General features: G+C 40.8%; 2 protein-coding genes, 1 long non-coding RNA gene and 4 pseudogenes across 3 annotated transcripts; 3 read left to right on the forward strand and 4 right to left on the reverse strand.

The window, feature by feature from the left end:
• Positions 1-39: 39 nt before the first annotated feature.
• Positions 40-7,320, reverse strand: LOC114868200 (uncharacterized; annotated as a pseudogene).
• A 1,927-nt stretch (positions 7,321-9,247) lies between these two features.
• Positions 9,248-10,196, reverse strand: LOC121202696 (extracellular calcium-sensing receptor-like). The gene has a single exon (XM_041073584.1). The coding sequence runs from the start codon at positions 10,135-10,137 to the stop codon at positions 9,304-9,306; it is 834 nt and encodes a 277-aa protein (XP_040929518.1). The 5' UTR covers positions 10,138-10,196; the 3' UTR covers positions 9,248-9,303.
• On the reverse strand, positions 10,197-12,087 carry LOC114868533 (extracellular calcium-sensing receptor-like). The gene is made up of 4 exons (XM_041073583.1): positions 11,833-12,087; positions 10,853-11,665; positions 10,543-10,770; positions 10,197-10,453 (listed from the first exon to the last, which is right to left on the reverse strand). Exons 1-4 carry the CDS (start codon positions 12,085-12,087, stop codon positions 10,313-10,315), a joined length of 1,437 nt encoding a protein of 478 aa, XP_040929517.1. The 3' UTR covers positions 10,197-10,312.
• A 1,129-nt stretch (positions 12,088-13,216) lies between these two features.
• Positions 13,217-13,336, forward strand: LOC114868746 (5S ribosomal RNA; annotated as a pseudogene).
• A 1,700-nt stretch (positions 13,337-15,036) lies between these two features.
• Positions 15,037-16,477, reverse strand: LOC129604992 (uncharacterized). The gene is made up of 3 exons (XR_008696418.1): positions 16,304-16,477; positions 15,580-15,681; positions 15,037-15,344 (listed from the first exon to the last, which is right to left on the reverse strand). It is a non-coding gene; the product is annotated as an uncharacterized LOC129604992 (long non-coding RNA).
• A 701-nt stretch (positions 16,478-17,178) lies between these two features.
• LOC114868744 (5S ribosomal RNA) lies at positions 17,179-17,298 on the forward strand (annotated as a pseudogene).
• Positions 17,299-17,937: 639 nt separating this feature from the next.
• Positions 17,938-18,056, forward strand: LOC114868766 (5S ribosomal RNA; annotated as a pseudogene).
• Positions 18,057-23,927: the final 5,871 nt, after the last annotated feature.

Below are 23,927 nucleotides of genomic sequence, written 5' to 3' on the forward strand. Positions count from 1 at the left end.
TAGTTTTTCCCAAGACACTGGAAATACAAAGGACAAAGGTCACACCAAACGCTGTGTGGCGTAGCATGCATGTCCAGACTGTTGGTCTGCCAATGAAAGTGAGAGGACAGAGAAAACACAGCAAGAGAGAGAACAAGAGGAAACAGCTCAGCTCAGAGTTGCTGGCCTTAATCACAGGAGTTTCTCTGTAGCGGATATAAACCATCAACGTGGCCAGTGACAGAGAGGCTCCTAGCAGAGATACCACTGTGACTGCTATTCCTATGGGCTCCTGGTATGTCAGGAACTCAATGGTTTTAGGAATACACTTATCCTTCCTCTCATTGGACCAGTATTCCTGTGGACAGGGTGAGCACTCTGCTGCACCTGATGAGGATAAACAGAAAGAGGGAGTGTTGCTTTATAGATATTCAGAATGACACAAAGAGAAAAATAAGTAAAAGAATAAAAATATACATATACACATATAAATATATCTTCTCAATCTTCTTGTGCTCCTTCTTCCTGGTGTTCTACAGTTCTCTTGTTTGTCCACAACTACTACAGTATGTCGGGTTTGTTTGTTGTAATGCTATAGAATATACTATACTGTATGTTGTGTTCAGTACTGAACGTCAAACTCGGTTTTAATGCAGGTTTGTGTTACCTGTTGAATTAGTTTTGGTTCCTTCAACACACGCGACACAGTCAAAACAACAGGTTGGTTTTCCTTTAATTTGAGCTTTTCTGGTTCCTACTGGACAAAAATTTGAACAAAAGGATGTTGGAACCTGAAAAAAAATGTAAGTTTAAAAATAATTCAGTGCGATCAAAGCTTTTATTATATAAATTAAACTGCAGGAAACCTGCTGCACAAAATCTAAAATCTCTATTGAGCTTTGTCTATTGAGCATTAAAATATGTAGTTAAGACAATGTACATGTGTAGAAAGATTCAGGCCTCACTGTTAGCAACATGACAATCAGTTTGTATCAGATTAATTTGTGTATATATAATTTTTTTTAAATAATTTTTTATTATATTTAAAATAAAATATGATATTTTATATATTTTACATTTCAACATTTTCATTATCAGATGTTTTTCAATTACAAATATTTATATAATTTAAGGAAACACACAGGAGACAAACACTTTTAACAAACTGTATTTGAGCCATATTAAAAAGTGTCAAATGCGTAAAGTAGGATAGCACAAGAAAGCTGATTCATGCTAAGTCTAAGTGTCTTCCAATTTATTAAAATGATACAAAGAAAAGGAACATTGAGTAAAAGCACCAACATTGTGTTTTTAATATGATGATGAATATTTAAACCCTGTTGATTCTAATAATGAGAACATACTTTATCGGTAGCCTTGTATTCTGGAGACAAGTTACCAGGTGCACATGTAAGAAAAGACTCAAAAAATTCAACTTGGTAACAATGGATTGCAACAAACAAGGAAAGAAAACAACCATACAGTACAAAGTGACCAGTAGCTCTATTTGCCTCAAGGCAACCCAACATTTTAATAAGGATCCCATACTGCTTTCACCCAGGATGTCTTCATGACAGTCTTTGCTATTCTTGTTTGGGAACGATGGTCTGAATGTCAACCAAAAAAGCAACACAGTCACAGGCAGGGCTCTAAATTTCTGCTGTGTGAGACAGAACCTGCAGGCAAGTAGCATGTGCACAGCTCTCCTCAGAGCGCATGAAAAGCAGATGACGACAACTATATGGGTCCACTCAGGGGACAGATGGACAGTCAGTGACGGAGAGCTTTGAAATGCCATTGCAAACAGAATCACTATGGTGACATTCCTGCCACGAGCACTGACTCTGTCTGGTAACATTTTAAGTCTCGTCATATAAATTCCAAGAAGCAACACAGCTACCAGGAAAAGTCTTCTAACCCATCTGCTGTTGAGTGTGACCCACAGGGGCCCTGCGCTGCCTGCGTGTGCAATATATTTGATTCTATCTGAGGAAAAAGGGATTGACATTAGACATGAATTAAACAATTGCAGTGATCAATTAATCAAAACATCACATGGTTGATATTTAAAAATATAACTGCCTACCTTGTGGTAAAAATATGTATTTTTGGCAATAAGTCACAACGAAATTTGACAGCATCTAAGAACAGGATATAAAAATTATTTATTATGCAAACAGCAAATGCATGACAGAAATTGATATATTATATTTCATAGCAAATAATATAAGTGGACATGCAAACCTGTGGGCAGCAGATCCTGACATGACCCTTCCTTAAACCATCTGAGGACATCAGGCCTACTTGGATCTCAGACAGTATGCAGACTTTTAGGACTGCAGCTTCAAACTGTCTGCGGAAACATATTGGCACGACTGTGACCTTAAAGGAGCAGCAGCCAGTTGTTTCCCAGCTTTTCACTTTAACACGGGTTATGCTGCAGAAGCAGTGACATTCAGAAACAATGCTGCGATTTAAAGGCTTGCTGTGACTGTCAGTCTGTCTGAAAGAAACCTGAACACACATTAAAAACACAGATCATTCATACAGTACATTTCATGTTGGAAATGTCGTAAACATTAGGCTTTCGCTGTGTCGTGGTAATATTCACCTTTACCCTGTGAAGGACACAACCAGCCTTTGACACAGAACACGCCAACGACTGCTGAATGTTACATTTGCACACATGCTCACTTTGCTTCAGTCTGTCCTTCTGTATTTGCAACAGGTTCATACAACTGTGAAAGAGCAAGCAAATCAAAGTCACAGCTAGAAAGACCAAAAAGTCCTTAGTGATTTTGCCCTGAGTGGAATCCCTTTCCACAGCAACACTGGTGTTGGAGAAAGTGCTGAATATGATCACATTATCTAGCAAGTCATCTCACATCTACAGCCCTTAACTGTCACACTGAGCCTTAAAGCTTTTTTACCACTATAAATGGAAGCCACTAGATCCAACAATGCAGTGACAACAGCATAATAATGAAATTTGTGTCTTTAACTATAGTAAAAAAATGAAGTTCTAACTGAGTCACAAGAGCTTCTTTAGAGATTATCTAATTGCCTTTTGAGGGGTTTCTCAATATGGTGTTTAGGTTGGTTGGTTTCCTGCATCATTCAATTACACATTAATTGGGATTCAGTCAGTAGGAAAACACACTGAGGCATCCACCTCCTCAATAAAAACAAGCAATATACAACTGGAAAAAACACAGTAAAATGCTATAATTTACTCACCTCACACATGTTTGTGTCACATTTGTTTTACCTTGAATAACAGCATTTATGTATGATGCTCTTGAGCTGGAAACCTTTGTCTCTTCATCAGTGCCATACTGACTGTGATCAGCACAGTGGTCCAGGCTGAGCCATGTACCAGAGGACACCATCCAGGAGAACAGTGCCAGGAAGACCACTGTGACTGCTTTCATCTCAGAGTCTCACCTTTGGCACAGCCACGTTTCCAGAAATGATGCGCTTTTATAGTTTCCTCTTTGCTACCAAGACATAGGAGGCAACTTGGTGAACCATTCTCAGAGGTGCACTACTGCTGGCTTGGGAGGTACATTTCAGTGATGTCACGTGTATTACAACAATAACACGGCATGCTCAGTGTAAGGCCTTCATGTGTATACAGCTCTTTCTATAAAAAGTCTGAACACAAAATAAATAAATGATATTGATGATAGAAATGTGTTTTTTCTTTGTATCCCCCATTCTTATTTTTCTAACAATATACTGTAATATTTTATTCATGAATTACTTATAAAATAATAAAAATATAAAAATATTGAATGAACAATAAAAAGTTCGAGCCAAATGAGAAATGATCTCTATAAGGAGGAGGAGATTGGTAAGAAATAATGTACTGATCTTTGTCACAATTTATGTCAGTTCCGGTTTTATGTTGAAAGGACTTCCTGTTTCGCCTCAGCTGTTTTCTGTCATACCGGTTCACCACGCACACCTGTCAGTAATCAGTAATCACACCCAGTATTTAAGCACCACCTCAGCCAACAGTCAGACGACAGATTGTTGAATCCTTGCACCACTATCCAGCGTTCTAGTCTTGTTATTTTGTGTTGTTGATCTTGCCTGTTCTTGACCGCCGATTCCTGCCTCACCCTCCTCTGTACCTTCGTCTGGATTGTGGCGTTTGCCTGACCGTCGGACCAGTGAGTTTGTCTAGCCCTTATCTGTACCGCTGCCGAGTCTATCCGTGTACCGAACCACTGCCTGCCTCCTGGACCCGATCTTGCCTGTTTCTCATTGTACCTCATGCTGAGACATCCTGTGTATGACCCGGACTGCTTGACGACGTTGTACAATAAAAACCCTGCTTAATTCACCAAGCCCGAGAGTGTGCTGTGCATTTGGGTCCTCAGCCGTGTGTTCGTGACATTCTTCAAGATTATGATACTATGATCAAGATGATGTGTGAAGTAGTCTTTATTTTATGCTGATGACTGTCACATTTACGTACCACTCAATTAAAAAGATGGTTTCTCTGTCAGGACATTGCTGAAATGCTTGACAAACATTAAGGCCTGGATGGCTCTAAACTTTTCATATTTTAATGATTCAAAGACTGAGGTGTTGATGCTGGGACCAAACGTATCTAGTGGCGCTGTTGCTGTAGACTTAGGACCACTGGCTGGATTTATTAAATCTGGTAAAAATGGTAGTAAAGTAAAGTAACAGAGTTAATCAAACCTGTAGTGTTGCTGATTTCTCCTTCACAAGGCAAACACTCATAACAACAAACTAGCTTTCTTTTTTGCTGGGCTTTGTGTTTTTTTTAGTAGACAGCTCTCTGTCACAATTCTAAGTTGTTACTGCAGCCATTTTCTGTTTTATTTTCTCTCCATTTCCAGTTTTGCCCTGTCCCGTTTAGTTCTTGTTTGATGTTCTAGTCATGTGATTTCACCAGCTATGTGCAATTAGTCATTTACGTTGCTACTTATACTCCAGTATTCACCTCCATGCTTTGCCAGATTGTTGCGCATACTCACCCCTTTCCATTGCTGTGTTCTTGTTCCTGCGACCGACCTAGATTGTGTACCAGTTTTTGACCACCAGCCTTGTGCTTGTTGTACTGTAGCCTTGACAGTTGTTTTTTTTTTTTTTTTTACCAGAGCTTGGTCTGACCGCCATCAGCCTGTGTTTATCTGTGCCTTGACCTTTGTCTGTACCACTTGGATTCTGTGATTAAAAAAACTTTTACAGTACTTAACTCTTGGTCTTGGAGCCGTGCATGCCTGACCGGCGGCTTAGCGTTAAATGCAGCATCAATATGTGGCTGAGATGAGGATGAAATACAGTGTACTTTAATTGAATCATTGGCAATACATTCAAAAACATAAAAATAATAAATTTACCAATACATTTGGAATTGAGCTCTTATTCTCGGGGCTTATGGAATATTATGCAGAACAGCATTGTGACTGACACAGAGATGTAAGCACAAAGAGGACATCACACTGACACGTACTGTGTGACGGCTGCCTCCCCACACTATCTTTATGCCATTCATTGTAAACTAACATATGTTGGTGTAGATTCTCAGTCATCCAGGTGGAATAGTCGAAAGTTGAGTCATGTCAACTGGATTCCGTCTTTTTAGTAGAAGCATTTCACCAACAATCCAGGAGACTTCTTCAACCTAACGGAAGTTGGCTAAAGGCCACACATTTACAGTATCTTTCAGTAAGAATTTCCTAAGGACGTTATGAGAACAAAAGTGCATCCTCTATAGTTAAAGAGTTGTTGGGTTTGTCCTTTCCTTTGGACTTGTGAAGTGGTCTTCACTTGTGGAGTGGTCTGTTTTTTGGGATAGATGAAAGGGCAGCATGATAAATGGGAGACATACTGTAATGCTCCCTTACCTCTTTCTCAAACCACTTGTCTTTTCTGTTTAGAATATGAACTTCATTATCTTCAAAAATTCAGATGAAGATACATTGCTGAAACTGGGCCTGATGTGTTGTTCCAGCTGTGTTGGGTCATCCTTCAGTGTAGAGGCTGTTTGGCTTCATCGATGTGCAGCTCTGAGCACTCTTCACTGCACTGGACTGCATAAACTATGTTGCATGTCTTGTGTTTAGATGTCTGATCCTTTGGGTGAACAAGTTTCTGTCTGAGTGTATTAGTGGGTTTCAAATAAATCAGTATACAGTAGTTCCCAAAAATCTTTTTCAGCTTTTCTGGAACACCGCTGATATACCTCCACTGCCCTAGGTCTCACGCTGTTCTGTAGTCCTTTATCTGGACTGTACTGATGCTTTCTTGAAGGCCCATCTAGGGTAGCAACAGGTCTTAAGGGCTGTCTTTAGATGCCTGTCTTCCTTTCTCTTCACTTCAATAGGAGTGGGGATGTTCTCTGCGATGTGATTCATGGTCCGGATGACTCCGATTTTGTGTTGTAGTGGGTAATGAGAGTCAAGCAACAGATTTTGATCTGTGTGGGTGGGTGGGTGATAACTGGCTAAAGGTTAAAGGACTTCTTCAATTACCTACGGCTGTTGTTTTTGTTTTGTTCTTTGGTGAACCTGATGATGTTGTCTATTGTATTGATGTGGTTGGTGAAAGCTTGCCCCGCTTTTATTTTGAGTGTAAAATATCTGAAGCAGTGTGCTGGGGCCATTCCTGGAAAGGAGTTGATGGCCTCTTTCTCCACTTCTTCCAAGCACAGGTTAGCAACAGTGGTTGACACTGGAGAGCCCATAGCACAACCATGCCACTGTCTGTAAAAGTCACCTCTGTAGCTGAAATATGTGGTGTTAAGCCACAATTTCAGCAGTGAACATATTTGGTCTGAGTTGAGTTTGCTTCTGGTGCGGAGAGAGCTGTCCTCCCCCAGTCTCCTCCTAATGGCTGTTAGGGCATCACTGATGGAGATGCTGGTGAAGAGTGATGTTACATCAAACGATACCATGATTTCATCCATATCCATTCACATTTCCCTGACCTGACTTTGGTTGTAAAGTCCTTAGCATTTTGCATGTGATGGTCTGTGTGTCCTACCAACGTTGCCAGGATAGTGAAGACTTTTTTAATGTTACAGTATATGTGACAGAGTTTATGCTGCCGAGTATGAGAGTGGCTCCTTCCTTGTGAATCTTAAGAAGTGAATAAATGCTGGGAGTGGCCTCCCCAGGATACAGACGATGGTATGTTACCCTGTAGATGGCCCATGTAAACAGTGCAAAAGCTGAAGACACCACCTAAAGTTAAGTCTCCAGCCTTGGTCATTTCAGACGGCTGCATCCTCTCCAGCAGCCAAAACACGGGCTTAACCATCCTGATCAGAAGAACCAGGTCAATCAGCTTCAGCAGCAGCATTGCTCTACTCTACTGGTCGCCCCCACAACTCTTTTTATGACCTGCTCTGAACACAAGCACATTGAAATAATTAACTGAGAACATCGACACCATCTCATATTTGACACTGAGCAGCTTTACTTTAGATTGTAACACAGTTATTAGGGAGATCTGTTGACATGATGCCACTTATTTTTCATCAATCCATCTATCCATCCATTTTCAACCGCTTTATCCGGAGCCGGGTCACGGGGGCAGCAGTCTTAGCAAAGAACTCTAGACTTCACTCTCTCTGGACGCTTCCTCTAGCTCTTCCGGTGGGAACCCAAGGGTTCCCAGGCCAGTCGAGAGACATAGTCCCTCCAGCGTGTCCTGGGTCATGAAACTCTCTAGCCCCCCCCACCCCACGTTAAGGCGGCGGTTTAAGGGTCAAGAATCACCAACTAAGAGTTTCAAAACATGCTAATGAATAAATATATATTTGACATGCTGTACATCAGGAAGCTAAACAGAAATGTACAGAATGGGAATCATGCAGAACATCATGCAGGCCTGCAGACACATAACATGAATGAACAGAACACACTGTGCTTTGATGCATCTGTGAGGCTCTGACTTGTACTATGATGTGTTTTTTTTTAATCCTAAATAATGACAGAGGTCTAGCTCAAATATTTAAACAAGAGCAACAACGGCATGTATTATATAAACTAGTTATGTAAAAAGAATCTTTAGGATTAAGTAACAACTGAAATTATTATTACAATTATAGTAATAAAAATATCATGATCCTAATATTTAGTGTTTTTTTCTATTTTATTATATTAGGTCAACATTTTTTAGTACACATTTAAAATTTCTGATGCAACAGGTGGCAGAGACACAGTAGAGGTTTAGAGAAAACCAACAACAGGAAAAGAAGGCCAGATCAAAACAACCCCTAATTAATTTATTGTAACACATGTTGTGACAAACATATTAATTAGTTTATCCCATATTGTTTTTCCACTTTATGGAATATGCCACCTGATGTTCCTGTTGTTGTGTGAAAGGAAATAGCAACATGTCGCAATGTTTAATCTCTCCTGTACTCATCTGTTTTAGGGCCTTTCGGCAGATTTCCCACCAGAGCCAAGCCACAGGGTAATTAAATCAACAGCCAACATCTGTGACTTATTTACCTTATTGTGTTTTTCCTTCTGTTGTTTATATATTCATTATGCCCCTTTTATTGCGTCATTGTATGTTTTGAACTTGGGCATGACAGCAAATATTTTTTAATAAGCATCGAGGGAATTCTGTATCACTGTTGTGCATGTAGAAACCACACAGGAGGTTTCTCAACAAAACTTCTTCATAAACAATTTGTTTTTTCTAAGTTACATATGATCATTTAGTGATTTGATGTAAGATGATGCTGATGCTTTACTTCTACTACATTTTACAGTATGTGAATTTAAACCATATTTACATGATCTACCTTTAGGGCATAATTAATCCAGTTTTCTTTTAAACTTTTAAATTAAGATCACCCTTTACTTGCACATATGAAATATTCACAATTGTGATGAAGCACATGACTGCACTCATTTTTTAACTTTTATTCTGTAAACCACAGGTACATGTCCTGTTCTGCATGAGCGTGTGTTCTCTTCCTCTACCGCTAAACAAACAATTAGGACCTTACAGCCAGATCTTTTTTTCTTTGGTTTTAACTTGGATTAAAGAAAACGTGCAGTGATGTATTTGTACAACAAGTACAAAAGCTTGAGCCATTCTGGATTAAATAAACTGTACATTTATTATACACCACTGAAATGCATAATCCATGTAACATCTTTTCATCTGAATAACATAGCATATTTGACTGTGCTTTTATTATGTGTTGTGAAGAACAACCAAAGCATTTTAAAGGGAATAAATATTTATTAACTCTACCAGTATGAGACCAGATTAGACATAGACACAAGGATAACACAACAATATTAAAATCTTACATTAAAATCATCTTACAGATGATTTTCCCATAATGTGTTTCTTACTGTTGTACTGAGGCCTAATCAAAATAATAAAACATTTTGGTAAAAAAAGGCAAATAAGTAGCCCATAGCTGGATGCCTGAATAGCAAATATCTCCACAGCCACAGTGAACTTCCCAGGAGAGCTGACATAAGCTGGAATAAAAGTGATCCACACTGCACAAAATATGAACATGCTAAAGGTGATAAACTTGGCCTCATTAAAGTTATCAGGTAGTTTCCGAGCCAGAAAAGCAAGAAAAAAACAGAACAGAGCTAGAAAACCTATATAGCCAAGTACAGCCCAGAATCCTACAGCTGATCCCAGAGCACACTCAAAAATAATCTTCTCTTTATAATGGTTCATATTTTTATATGGAAAAGGTGGGTTGATTGTCAGCCATAGGACACATATTACAACCTGTATAAGAGTGAAGAGCAAAATACCGAGTCTCTGCTGTGTTGGTCCAAACCATTTCATCGCATTACTGCCTGGAAGTGAAGCTCTGAAGGCCATTAACACCACCAAAGTTTTCCCAAGAACACAGGACATACAGAGGACAAAGGTAATGCCGAATGCTGTGTGTCTCAGCATGCAGGACCACTCAGAGGGTCGTCCCATGAATGTCAGAGAACACAGGAAGCACAGAGTCAAGGAGAAGAGCAGCAGGAAGCTCAGCTCAGAGTTGTTGGCTCGTACTAGTGGCGTTTCTCTGTGTTGGTGAAAGATTGCTGTTATTGTTACAGTTAGAGAAACTCCTAAAAATGAAAATAAGACTAACAGCATTGCAAGGATTTCATCAAATGCTAAGAACTCCATTAGTTTTGGGATGCAGGCGTCTCTTCGACTGTTGGACTAGTACTCTGATGGACATTTCATGCAGTGGACTGAATCTGAGGAGGAAAAGAGTAAATGAGATGAGATAGTTTAAGATAGACATAGTTTTTGTTGTTTTTCTCTTTCTGGGCCTAAATAAAATCTAAGTATTGTAGATTTAGTCTGTGTCTTTACTGGTTAAATTGCTGATCTCCCCTGCTGGACATGGCATACAGTCATAACAGCAGATGGGCCTTCCTCTCTGAAGGACCTTACTAGTTCCAGGCAGACAGCTCTTGCTGCACACTGACTCAGGCACCTTGTTCACAAAAAAGGACAATTTAACACAGCTAACATTTGAGTATTTAAATCACAAAAAGGTTTTCAGTAAATTATCCTCTGCTTTACCTTGTTTAGCTCATTACCCCAAACAATAGGGATGTTATTCATGATGAACTGATTAGTGTCAGGAAGAGAAGCATCATAAATCCCCACTGTTACACCTTCCATGCCTCCTTTACGTGTTGTTTGTAAATTAACAAGATCATATCTTGCTGGTGAATCTCCATTGCTGTCAAAATATACTCTCTCTCCTTCCTTATGAGTAAAATTCACTGTGTTGAGATATTGCAGAACCTAATAGCAATATAATATACTGAGAATAAACAAGAGAGTCCAGTCATTATGATTGTATGGTGCGTAACCTGTGCTTTCCCACCTGCCAGGGTTCAATGTTTTTAGTGTCAGGACAGTTGCCATTATAGGAAGGGTCATCCCCCTCTTTGCAGGTGAGCAGGTTGTTAAGTGCATGGGCCACTGCGTATACAGCCTTGTACACATTGCTGATGAATCTCAGCTCAGACACATCTGTAAAGTAGGACTGATCACCCTGCAGGCTCTCAGAGCCACTGCACAACTTCCACTGTGTGTCAGCTGTTTTATTCAGTGAGCAGTCAAACGTGTGTTCCCAGAAATCTCTCACAAACTGGCTGTTAGGAAACTGTGACGGGTGGAGCTGCCTCAAGTGATCCTCCAGCCCTGGGATCACAGTGTTAGTCACAACAAAGCCCAGGGAGCCCACTAGAATGCTGTGCCCCTCACTCTCAGCCAGCGAAGGATCCGTGATCCAGGCATCACTGCCAACCCACTGCAGATCGCTAACATTTTGTCTGAACAACTCTGTTGCCAGCAACGTAATTTCTCTGTGAGACATAAAAGCCATAATCACTTTGGAACTCGATTGCCTAATGATTCTTACTATTCTCTGAAGGCTGTCAGGCGGATCTGTTGATACAAATAATTCTGAATACTCAATGCACACTCCAAGCTCTCGTGCTGCTTGAATAAATGCTGTTATGCCACTGAGACCATATTCATTATCTGAGGCTATAGCGCCGATCCAGGTCCATCCAAAGTACATAACCAGCTTTGCAAGGGCTCTGCTCTGATAGTAGTCACTGGGAATAGTTCTGAAGAAAGTTGGGTACTCATTTCTGTTGCTTAGACAGGCACAGGTGGCAAAATGGCTGATCTGCAATGAAATATAAATACAACTAATGATGGCAAATCAGTATTTACTATATTTATTTAGTCTTGATTTTGTGAAAAAGCATCTTAATAAATGGGAGAAATAAAAACAGACACATACCTCTTAACAACGTATTAAATTAACCTTCATAGAAATTTGCTTTGACTCACCACAGGTATATGAAACCTTGCAAGAACCTGCTCTATTGCAATAGTTGGTCCTGATCCTGAATGTCCCAAGACAGCTTGCACTGACTCAATTTCTGAGCAGCTGCTGCCGCTGATTTCTCCCTTCAGCCCACTCAGCAGTGCCAGTGCAGCTCTCAGTATGTCCATGGTTCCACAGTTGTCATAAATCTTGTAGCCAAGTTTGACACCAGGCAGCATGTCAGGATTTCTGTTAATCTCATTTATAGCAAAGATCATTGTCTGAGCAAATTTAAATTCTCTCAAATTTAGGCTGGAGGTATAGAAGACAGACCTGGTAATATCTTTAAATGTTGCATAATTGCAGCAGCACACAGAGACACATACTAAATTAAAATCCATAAAGCTGATATTACATACTTGTAGCATTTTCGTACTTCTGGTATTTTCTGAAACATGTTCATTACATATTCCTGCCCTGTGCGGAATGAAAATATGCCTCCAATAACTAGATCGCCGTCCTTGGCTAGTTCAGGTGGTTGAGCAAAGGCTCGCAGGCGACACAGAGAATCTCCATTTCCCATTGGTATAACCAAGAGAAACCAGATCAATAAAGACATTTTGCTGCTTCGTGCCAGCTCAGTTTGTTCTAGACATCATGACTTTATATCTTTTCAGCCGCAGGTGAGCAGTCATCATGTTTTAACCCAAGTCCCAGGACACCAGAGGAAACCAAACATCACACATGTTTACATTTGGAAGATTTAGATTTTATTACAAGAAACAATCTTCGTCTTTAATGTCATTATTTGGGTTTTACATTTAAATATTTTTTATATTTGAGTGCGCTCTAGCATGAGTGTGTATTACATTGTAAACTATTACAGCATTACATGTTATATGTTATGTGACACAGAGGAACATATAATAGAAAAATCATTTATTAGATTTATAATTATGAGATTATTAGATTTGACTTTTTAACCACACATTTTAACATCTTAACACCTGAGTTATAAACATCCATTAAGTGTGTGGGATATATTATGTAATATGATTGTTGTATGTTTGTCAAATATTTGACCTTAAAGTGCATCATTCTTAGACAACAGACGCTATTACCTGTGAGAATTTTCTGTTTTCAGTTACAGTGGTGCTTTTGCTTTGTTCACAGTTCATGCCTATGGTCGGTGACATATTACAAGTAATGACTTCGGCTTCTCTCTGTTTGTGCTGTTTAAAGGGAGCGCGAAATACACAAAAAGCACATTGTGTTTAAGGCCAAAATGGCCACCTTATGTGTACGTCCCAAAATGCTCAAAGTCTTTTACAAACGCCACATCCAGGCAAATGGAAGCAACGTCGTGGCTTGCCAAGTTTAAAAGAGCTTCTGTCACGCTCTTCTCTCGCTTACTGCCGTACCACCCTGAGCACGCGCCGATCTCGTCTAATCTCGGAAGCTAAGCAGGGTCGGGCCTGGTTAGTACTTAGATGGGAGACCGCCTGGGAATCCCAGATGCTGTAAGCTTTTACATTTATCCTCAACCCTGCCAGAGGGCGCTGTTTGCTCAGGTCCACTTTGTACTGCACAGTGTTATACGACAAATGTTTTCTCTTCCTTATTCTATGCAGTTATGATATGATTTATGACGTATGGTCTAAAATTAATGTCTTATGTTTTGTCTTTCTTCCGTTTTATGTACTTGACATTTCACCTAGATTGTTCAGTTATTTCTAAACCGTTTGAGTGCATCGATTTTAGACAACAGACGCTATTACCTGTGAGAATTTTCTGTTTTCAGTTACAGTGGTGCTTTTGCTTTGTTCACAGTTCATGCCTATGGTCGGTGACATATTACAAGTAATGAGTTTGGCTTCTCTCTGTTTGTGCTGTTTAAAGGGAGCGCAAAATACACTAAAAGGACATTGTGTTTAAAGGAGTCATATCATGCTTTTCATTCTAAAAAATATTAGACTTTAATGTCTCAGTAAGGTCTCTGTAAATTTTCATCCCATAAAACCCTTCAGATCGTCCACACTGCCCCTGTCAATGTGTGGTTTTCACTCTCCATCAGCAAACGCTGTGTTTTCTGGGCGTTTCGCAAGCGAAGCTGCTCACCACACCTCTGTGCGGAAGCGCATACCTTTTTTGTTGTTGTTTTTTTTTTAAATTGGCTCCATTGATACGAGCCACCGCACGGTTAGGATACAATAGGTGGCAGTAGTGCGACATTGAGAATGCAATCCACCGCAATCCTCCACAGAAGAAGAAGACCCACTACAGAACTGCACGACATTAGTCAGCTGGTTCGTAGCGTAGTAGAACCATACGTCTACGATCCCGAATCTGACCCTGAAGCTGAAGAGGAGGCTGTTGAAGTCAACACATTTCGGCTGATGCAAGATGTGTCTCATTGGTAATGTCGCATTTACTTCAATTTAATTGATTTATGTAATTTGCAAAGTGACTAGCGGTTGCTAATGCTAAATGGCGTGTGCAGCTTGAATATTCACAACACGACTTACCTGGTAAACTCTCGTTAATAGATAACACTACTTTAGCTTACATTATACAAATAAATAAGTTTGAGAGCATAGCTGAAATAATATAAATACATTTTACATTTACACATTTCACTGTTTTTGTCTTACTTGTGCTGCTGCTCTGACAATTTTATTTAAAAAATGTGCATTAATATTTAGAGCAATCACTGCATGACCTACCTGGGAACAAAAAGCATTGGTTCAAATTATATATTGACCTAACGTATTTTTACTGCTTTTAATTATGTTTTTTGTCATTCTTGATAAATCTGACAGTAATATGTCTCTGTATCTAAAGTTGTTACAGGTATCTAATCTACAGAGGCTAGTGAGCTGGTGCTGAGGATTCCTGGGGTGAAGAATCTGAGTTGCCATCTCTTCATGCTTGGGTTGTAGATGAAGGCAGTTTCCTGATGGATAAAACACTAAAACACTCATAGTATGATTGATGTAGACCACCTGTAGAATAACTCCTTTACCGTTTGAGTAAAAATGTGTTTTTTGTGAGTGCAACACTCATTAAGAATTTTTTTAACTTTATTTATATATAATTTATATGCGTTTTATTTATGGCCGCTTCAACTTTATAGCTTACCATATTAGAAAGAGAAAAACATGTAATTTCAATACTATGATTTCCTAAATGAGTGTTTTCCCTTCAGAAACAGAGTTCAGTGAAATACATAATAGTTAAAGCCAACTTTATTGTAAACCAAAAAAATACACCACTACTCCAAAGCTAGAACAAACTGTTACCTTCACACTCCAATGTGCAATGTATAGGTTACTGAGTTAATTAAGAAGTCTGGGGGTTTGAGGACGAAGGAGAAGCTTTTGCAGGGCCTTGCAGACGAAATGCATGAAAGTAGGGTAAACAGGGAGATGTGGTGATGCTTGTTCTGATCACTATTTGGAAGACTGAGCGGAAGCAGTCCTCTACCAGATGGAAGCTGTGGCTGTCCTCACCATCACCTCATCGAAACAAAAAGGTACTGCAATCAGAATTGTAGATTAGTGAAATGTTAATTATTATGTAGGTCAAAACCTTCTCTAATGTAAGAACACACAATACCAGACAAAAAATTAAACCAAACAAGAGGACAGGCCTGTCTGTGCTAAAACAACAGATAAACAGTTGTTACAATTCAAATATAAAATCTAAACAGTATATACCAATAAAAATCTTCTATTACCTATCTTACTGTTGGTACATACAAACTTACATACCTTCACTCCTGAGCTGGGCAGCAGATGTCTGTGTACCAACAGTCTGCAGTGATTTCTCTGTTTGACAGCCTCCTTGCATGTGGGCAACTGGGATTTGCCCTCCTACAGTATAGAAAAGACTGTTACATTTACTATAAATTGTATTGGTCCTACAAATATAATGGCTATGGTACAAGCTATCGGTAACTGACCAGATAAGCAGCAGGTATTGTAGAGATGTGACTAATTAGCAACTAAGCTTGAAACACAACACAGTAATCATTCCAACTAATCATGTTAGAATTTGATAGAACAATGACATAACCCCAAATCACAAGTTGATTTAGGCTCTGACACAGGACGGGGTAATAAACATAACCGCGTTCATCTGCAGGTTCTTTTTGTAGCGATTGACCAGCTGTAGCTCTAAAGTGCAAAGGCCTAAAGACATGCTAACGGCTAACGCAACACACAAACAGGAGCGGCAGCACGTCAACAGGACAAAAGCTCGATCCACCGCTTCCTGCCTGTCGCCGATCGAAGGCCCATTGCTATTTGCTGTTCCCCACACAGGTGTGTGATTGCACCAACTCAGAGTAGCACATTTGAAAGGGACAAAGGCTCAGTTGAATCACTGTAGCCGTTAGCGACGCTAGCGATTAGCTTGTCTCACACGTGGGTTACTGCATTTTAAACAGACCCAACTAACATATTTAGATATCACAAGTATCAAGCACAAACTTACTACAGCGAGCTAGATCCACCGCTTCCTGTCTGTCGCCGCTGGAAGGGCGATAACGATCAGCTGTTCCCCACAGGTGTATGTGATTACAGAAAAAGGACAGACGCTAGACCCACCGCTCCCTGCCCGTAGCCGCTGAATGCTGATAGCCATTAGCTTTTCTCCACACAGGTGTGTGGCTGCAGGATAGCATAGCTAGCTAGTAACTTGCCCCACACATAGGTTACTACATTTAAACGGACAAATCCAGCATTGTACGCACCCTCGTTTGAAATGCACATACGTATAAATGCTGAGGCAGTGTTTCTGGCACCGGTCCGTTAAAAATAAAAGTGACCCACAAATCCTCACTTGTTGATGCGTTAGTAAAGTGAATAGACTTTGGTGTTGTTAGAACACCTAAGAACCGAACTATTTCTATGGGAGGACTTGGGCGCTGCCGTGCTCTCTGTTCACGGTGAGTGAGAGGGGGGAAATGGCGGAAGTCCAGTTTTGGTTCGGGATCATTGTGGGGGTGGTGGTTCAGGATTTGCAAGGAGAACTTTCAACCAGTGTGACGACAACTGTGACACGGCCTCAGAGTAGGTCGTGGCTGTTTTCATTGGATGAGAAAATTTACGTTTTCAAAATGTGAAAAAAGCAGGAAATGCATTTCTACCGTGCTCAGTGTGTGTATATGTGACCCATAGAGTCATAGGGACGCTCCAAAATGTCTAAAAAGTGGATTTTGCATGATATGGGCCCTTTAACGCCAAAATGGTCACCTTCTGTGTACGTCCCAAAATGCTCAAAGTCCTTTACAAACGCCATATCAAGGCAAATGGATGCAACGGCGTGGCTTGCCAAGTTTAAAAGAGCTTCTGTCACGCTCTTCTCTCGCTTACTGCCGTACCACCCTGAGCACGCGCCGATCTCGTCTAATCTCGGAAGCTAAGCAGGGTCGGGCCTGGTTAGTACTTAGATGGGAGACCGCCTGGGAATCCCGGATGCTGTAAGCTTTTACATTTATCCTCAACCCTGCCAGAGGGCGCTGTTTGCTCAGGTCCACTTTGTACTGCACAGTGTTATACGACAAATGTTTTCTCTTCCTTATTCTATGCAGTTATTATATGATTTATGACGTATGGTCTGAAATTAATGTCTTATGTTTTGTCTTACTTCTGTTTTATGTATTTGACATTTCACCTAGATTGTTCAATTATTTGTTATTCCTATAATTGAATCATTCTTGGACAGCAGACGCTATTACCTGTGAGATTTTTTTGTTTTCAGTTACAGTGGTGCTTTTGCTTTGTTCACAGTTCATGCCTATGGTCGGTGATACTTTACAAGTAATGATTTCGGCTTCTCTCTGTTTGTGCTGTTTAAAGGGAGCACGAAATACACAAAAAGCACATTGTGTTTAAGGCCAAAATGGCCACCTTCTGTGTACGTCCCAAAATGCTCAAAGTCCTTTACAAACGCCACATCCAGGCAAATGGATGCAACGGCGTGGCTTGCCAAGTTTAAAAGAGCTCCTTTCACGCTCTGCTCTCGCTTACGGCCATACCACCCTCAGCACGCCGGATCTAGTACTTTACAAACGCCACATCCAGGCAAAGGAATGCAACGACGTGGCTTCCAAGTTTAAAAGAGCTTCTGAGAGCCATACCACCCTAAACACGCCCAATCTCGTCTAATCTTGGAAGCTAAGCAGGGTCGGGCCTGGTTAGTACTTAGATGGGAGACTGCCTGGGAATCCCAGGTGCTGTAAGATTTTACATGTCTCCTCAATCCTGCCAGAGGGTGCGGTTGCTCAGGTCCACATTGTACTGCACAGTGTTATGGGAAAAATGTTTTCTCTTCCTTATTCTATGCAGTTATGATATGATTTATGACCTATGGTCTAAAATTAATGTCTTATGTTTTGTCTTTATTCTGTTTTATGTACCTGTCACGCTCTTCTCTCGCTTACGGCCATACCACCCTCTGGTTAGTATTTAGATGGGAGACCGCCTGGGAATCCCAGGTGCTGTAAGATTTTACATGTCTCCTCAACCCTGCCAGAGGGTGCTGTTTGCTCAGGTCCACATTGTACTGCACAGTGTTATGGGGAAAATGTTTTCTCTTCCTTATTCTATGCAGTTATGATATGATTTATGACGTATGTTCTGAAATAATGTCTTATGTTTTGTCTTTCTTCTGTTTTATGTATTTGACATTTCACCTAGATTGTTCAATTATTTCTTTCTATTTCTATTTTTCATGCTCCACATTACTAAAGAATTGGACCTTGATGTCTCAGTAAGCTGTCTGTAACTTTTCATACCAAAAAGCGCTGTAGATCGCCCACGCGGCCCGTCTGAAAATGTGTGTTTTAAAGCTCTCGTCCACAACGCTCTATTTTCGTAGTGTGTCGAAAGCTAAACTGATCGCCACACCCGTTTGAGGAAGCGCATATCCTTGGGAATCAAACGTCATGGTCACTGGATGCATTGTAACAGTGACACTGGCTGACTCGTCCTCGTAGTGGAGTTCAACCATACGTTTGATCCAAAATCTGACTCTGAAGTCGAATGGGAGGCTGTTGAAGTGGTTACACTTCGACTGGCGCAAGGTACGTCTAACTGGCAGATTCACGTTTAATTTAATTTGATTTATATAATACGCAACTTGATTAGCTGCTAACGCTAATACTAATGGTTGCAAATTAGCAGCCTGAATTAATACAAAAGAATATTCATAACACAACTACAGCCTATTCGGGAGCATAGCTTGATAAACTAATATAAACTCATTTTTACATGGTATTTTTTATTTCTCGTTCTGCTGCTGTGTGAAAATATTTTTTCTATAATGGAATCTTCAGCTGCAGCTTATATTTTGCCATATTTGTCTGTAATTTAGTGCCAATGTAGGAACAGTGAATTCCTACAGAGGCATGGTGTGACAGCAACTAATGCTTTCAAGATATTGCATGTGTTTATAACTTTTATTAATAAATTAAAATTTCGATAAATCTTACCTCAAGATGCCTGACTGGAGCCAGTATGATTGAATGTGTATTCATTACAGAACACATTTAATATACAGTATATCAGACAATTACAGATGCATGGAATAAATCAGTATCTCAGAAATTTATAAAAAACTTTAGAACATTTTACTATTTACAGATTAAGAAACAATATTTCCTGAATCTACTTTTATGCATAGTAGGAAATGGAAAACATGACTGGAAGCTATTTGTGTCATATTCCATGTTCCTGCTGCATTGCTTTATCCATACACCTCACACCTTTTTCAGCTAAAATTCTAAACGATATGTTACACTTCTGCTGCTGTCATACTTGCAATGGACACTAGCGTGTACATAAAACTAATAGATGTAATCAGCTACCGACACTTATCTATACATGTGGGGGGTAATATACTGTATGAGGTCATCTTCTATTATTTTTTTTAAAGTAACAATATTCTATTTCTTTACTTCATACTGTAAGATAGAAACTCTGCCTCCTTCTTTCCAGATGTGTCTCTTCTGTTATTTGACCAAAAATCAGGTGGACATTAGAATGGAATCTAAAACAACCTGAATGAAATATGTGGCACTTTACAGTATGACTAAATTTAAAACAGCAGTGTTAAGTTAAATTGGCATGATTTCATATAAGTTTAAATTTTGGAAAGTTCTAAATTTTTTCTGATAGATTCACTCGTGATTAATTATCACTACACCTGTGATGTTGTTTATTTATCCCTCTCAACATTTTATACAGTACGTGTTCCTGGGGAACATTTCTCACTGCAAACTGACACAGGAATCTGGAACATAAAAATGAGAGGCTTTGAAAAACTGCCGATATAAGTACAATTTTGAGAAACATTTTGATTTATTTAATGCAATCAACAGTTTACCTGTGTTGAGTTCTGTGTCCAGAATAAAGTCAGCAGTTTGCCGGTAAAGATGCATCATAGAAACCAACTATGACAAAGTCCACAACAACACCATTTTCTATTGGCTGCCAGTTTATAATTTCATACTTCTCCTTCGCCTCCATCCTCATTGAAGTAAACTTCTTCTCCTTTCTTTTGTCTTGAAATGTATCCTTTTAAGGTGCTGTAAAAATTTAAAACACCAATTATACCTATTTTTATTTAAACACTCTTGATGTATGTTGGCTAAACAGCATTATACCATTGTAACAGCATTTTTTTCAGTATTTTGTGATCTAATGTAAACTCTATTTACTGTAAACTTTATTTTAGGGTTTACAGATTTACTCACCACGAATAGATGCAACCTTATGGTTCCATTACACATTTTATTACAACCGAGTGTTGCATGTGCATGGGCCACAGCATACACTACATACTGTATAGACATATAGACATTGTTTAATACGGGCATAAGTGACATATCAGTCTAACTGTGTTGTAAACCACTCACATCTTCATTTCCAGTACATTGTTTCTGACTCTCTGCTGAGGAATTTGTCTGTTTAAAAGTACAACTGAATAATGTCTCCCAAAACCTTGTGAACATTTCATTACCTAAGGAATTGCTAGCTTGTGGCTTAATGTTTAATATAAACTCTTCCATTACTCTAGCATGTGCTTTGGGCATGGACAGACCATCCAAAATATGATGTTTATCCATTTCTGAAATTTATGAATCCAGCTCTCACTGCCAACCCATTGATAACCACTCGTGTTGTGGTAAAACAACACATGAAGGAATGTTAACAAGATTAGAAGAGTAGATTTGTTGTAAAGTATAAAATAAAATTGTGGATGAGGTTAATGAAAAGGTGGCAATGTTAACATATGGTTTGAAATATGAATGACCTGAATGACCCCAGGAGCTATGTTGTTGGGGGCTAAATGACCCTGGTAGGGTCTCCCAAGGCAAACAGTTCCTGGGTAATGGACCAGACTAAGAGTGGTTCACAAACCCCCTATGAACAGAATAAAATCAAGGACTGAGACGTTGCCGGGTATGGTCGGGGCCCCACCCTAGAGGGGTTGGGGCTTGCATGTGAGCACCTGGTGACCGGGCCTATTCTTTACAAGCTCCTCGGTGGCAGGGCAGCGGGGGTGGATGAGATCCAGTCTACATGTGTTTTGTGGACTTGGAGAAGGCATTAGACCGCATCCCTCGTAGCATCCTGTGGGGCTGCTCTGGGAGTATGGAGTCCAAGGTTCTTGTTCTTGGGCTGTTCGGTCTCTGTACAACCGGAGAATGAGCTTGGTTCGCATTGTAAGTAAGACAGACCTGTTCACAGTGCATATTGGACTTCGGAAAGGCTGCCTTTTCTCACCGGTTCTTCCAAGTCTGGGGCCATGGTTCTCAACCGGAAAAAAGTGGTTTGCTCCTTTCAGGTTGGAGGAAAGCTCCTGCCCCAGGTGGATGAGTTCAAGTAACTTGGGGTCTTTTTCATGAGTGAGGGAAGGAAGGAGCATGAGATTCACAGACGGATGGGTGCGGCGGCTGCAGTAATGCGGTCGTTGTACAGATTTGTCGTGGTAAAGAGAGAGATGAGCCGAAAGGCAAAGCTCTCAATTTACCGGTCAATCTACGTTCCTACCTTCACCTATGGTGATGAGCTTTGGGTCATGACCGAAAAGGCAAGATCACGGTGGCGATCTCCCAAAGTTCCTCATACTTAGCCACATACACATACATTTAGGGCCAGGGGTGGGCTCTTTCAGTGAGCCAGTGGGCGAGGCCACAAGTGGCCTCAGCCCCAGGCCCCAGTGGAGAGATCACCACCCAGTTTTAACTGCAAAAAGACATTTAGGGTGACGGGGGGCACTGTCCAGGGGACACACCGTCAGCCAGCGGTCGTGCTCCTGGAGGTGTCACCCACCTTCAGTGCACTTTAGTTCCACACACTTGCGTCCAAGCTGGGTTGCAGGGTTCTGGGGAGTTGGGCGGGGCTCGGGAGGAGCTGCGGTCCCTGCCTGGGGCCTCATGGACGGCAGGCCGGAGACCTACCCTCCCCACGAATGTGATCAAGCGAATGGTGTGGGTGCGAGAACGTATCTGAGAGTACATTGGTTCAAGTATGATTGACTAGTTTGTTGTGAGCGAGTTTATGGTGTATGTGTGTTGATGTGATGATGTGTGTTGTAAGTATGCGTCTGTGTTTGTGTGAGTTTGTATGCGTGTGGTGCGGTTGGAGTGTGGGGGGTCCGGTTTTCCGCCCGGGGTACGTTGATTGTCTGCCTGGGTGGTCTCTTTTCTGCTGACCCCCACCAATTGCTGGCCTTGTGCTGCAGGCCCGGTGTGGTGCCAGGGGATGAGGTCGGGCCGATGGGGTAGGCCCCGCTCTGCTCGTGTAGGGGTGGTGGACTGGGGGTGGGCCCCACTCTGGGCGTGGGGGCATCTCTTGGCGGGCTCCCTACGGACCGTGGGTCCTCGGGCTCCACTCTTTCAGGCCGACCCTCCCGCCGGGGGGAGTGTTTGCCCCTGGTTCTCATGGGGCGGACAGCGTTGACCCACGGTGGCCCACTCTGACCTTGGGTGCTGTCTCTGTGGCTGCTGCAGCTCTGCCTGGGGGGCTCTGCCTGGGGGGCTCTGTGTGGGCGGCTTGGGTCGCAACACCTGCCCTCCTGGAACCGAAGGTTTGTGGGCTCCTTGGCTGTTAGGATTCTTCCCTCTGCTTGTTGGATGGGCGTAGTGGCCGAGCCCCTCACATCACCCTGACTTCCACAAGTGGCATTGTTCATGCACCAAAGTCTGCCTCACCCTTTAGGTGAATAATGTTAAGCTACAGCCTTACTAACCTTGTAGTGGGACACTCAAAACCTAAACAGGCTTTCCAAATCTAACTGTAAGTATTACTGATATTTATCACTACCAGTATCAATAATGTATGAATACGGAAATTGTGGTGTTGTATGTAATGACTTTTATTAAGTAGTATGGGATATGTATAACAATGCATATGTGTATGTATATGATATGTATATGTTTGTATGAGTATGTGCACATACCTTAACACTATTATTGGTATTAGTATTAATCTCCAAGGTAAACCACAGTACAACAGTTGCTTAGTTATGAATGTGTTAGCCTAAGGTACATCCCTGCTTATTTATTTTGCACCGATTGTTTACCAAACAGATTTGCTTGGTTTCAGGAGCTGGTTGCACCGCTACCCCCCCCACCCACGCCCACACCCTAAAGCAAAAACTTAACCTGTCCACCAACACAGCAACATCACACATATTTGGGATTAGCTAAATAAACCATTAAATAAACCATAAATCAAGAAGAGTATATATATTTTATATACCGCTCTTGTTAAGGCAAAGCTGCCCATCACAATATGGCATTTAGCGTAAGATATGCTGCTTCTTAAACTGCTGGACAGAACAAAAAAAAACGGTGATGCAATTCCATTTACAGCAGCCGTAGATCTGTTGAACTCCATGACATGACATTAGAACTCAGCAGACCCATTCATTATTGCTATAAAGCATTTATTCCTATGTTTACTCCGGGTCAGCTCGAAACTGCAGGAGTGAGGAGGTAGTTTAAATCAGTGGTGCCACTGCTTACATCACAACTTGCTGTGGTGGATATAGTTTTTCATGCTCATATAATAGATTTCACCCTAGCCTTTCTGCCTTTTACTTAATT

Source organism: Betta splendens, chromosome 13 (genome assembly GCF_900634795.4).
Source record: "Betta splendens chromosome 13, fBetSpl5.4, whole genome shotgun sequence".
Lineage (NCBI taxonomy): Eukaryota > Metazoa > Chordata > Actinopteri > Anabantiformes > Osphronemidae > Betta > Betta splendens.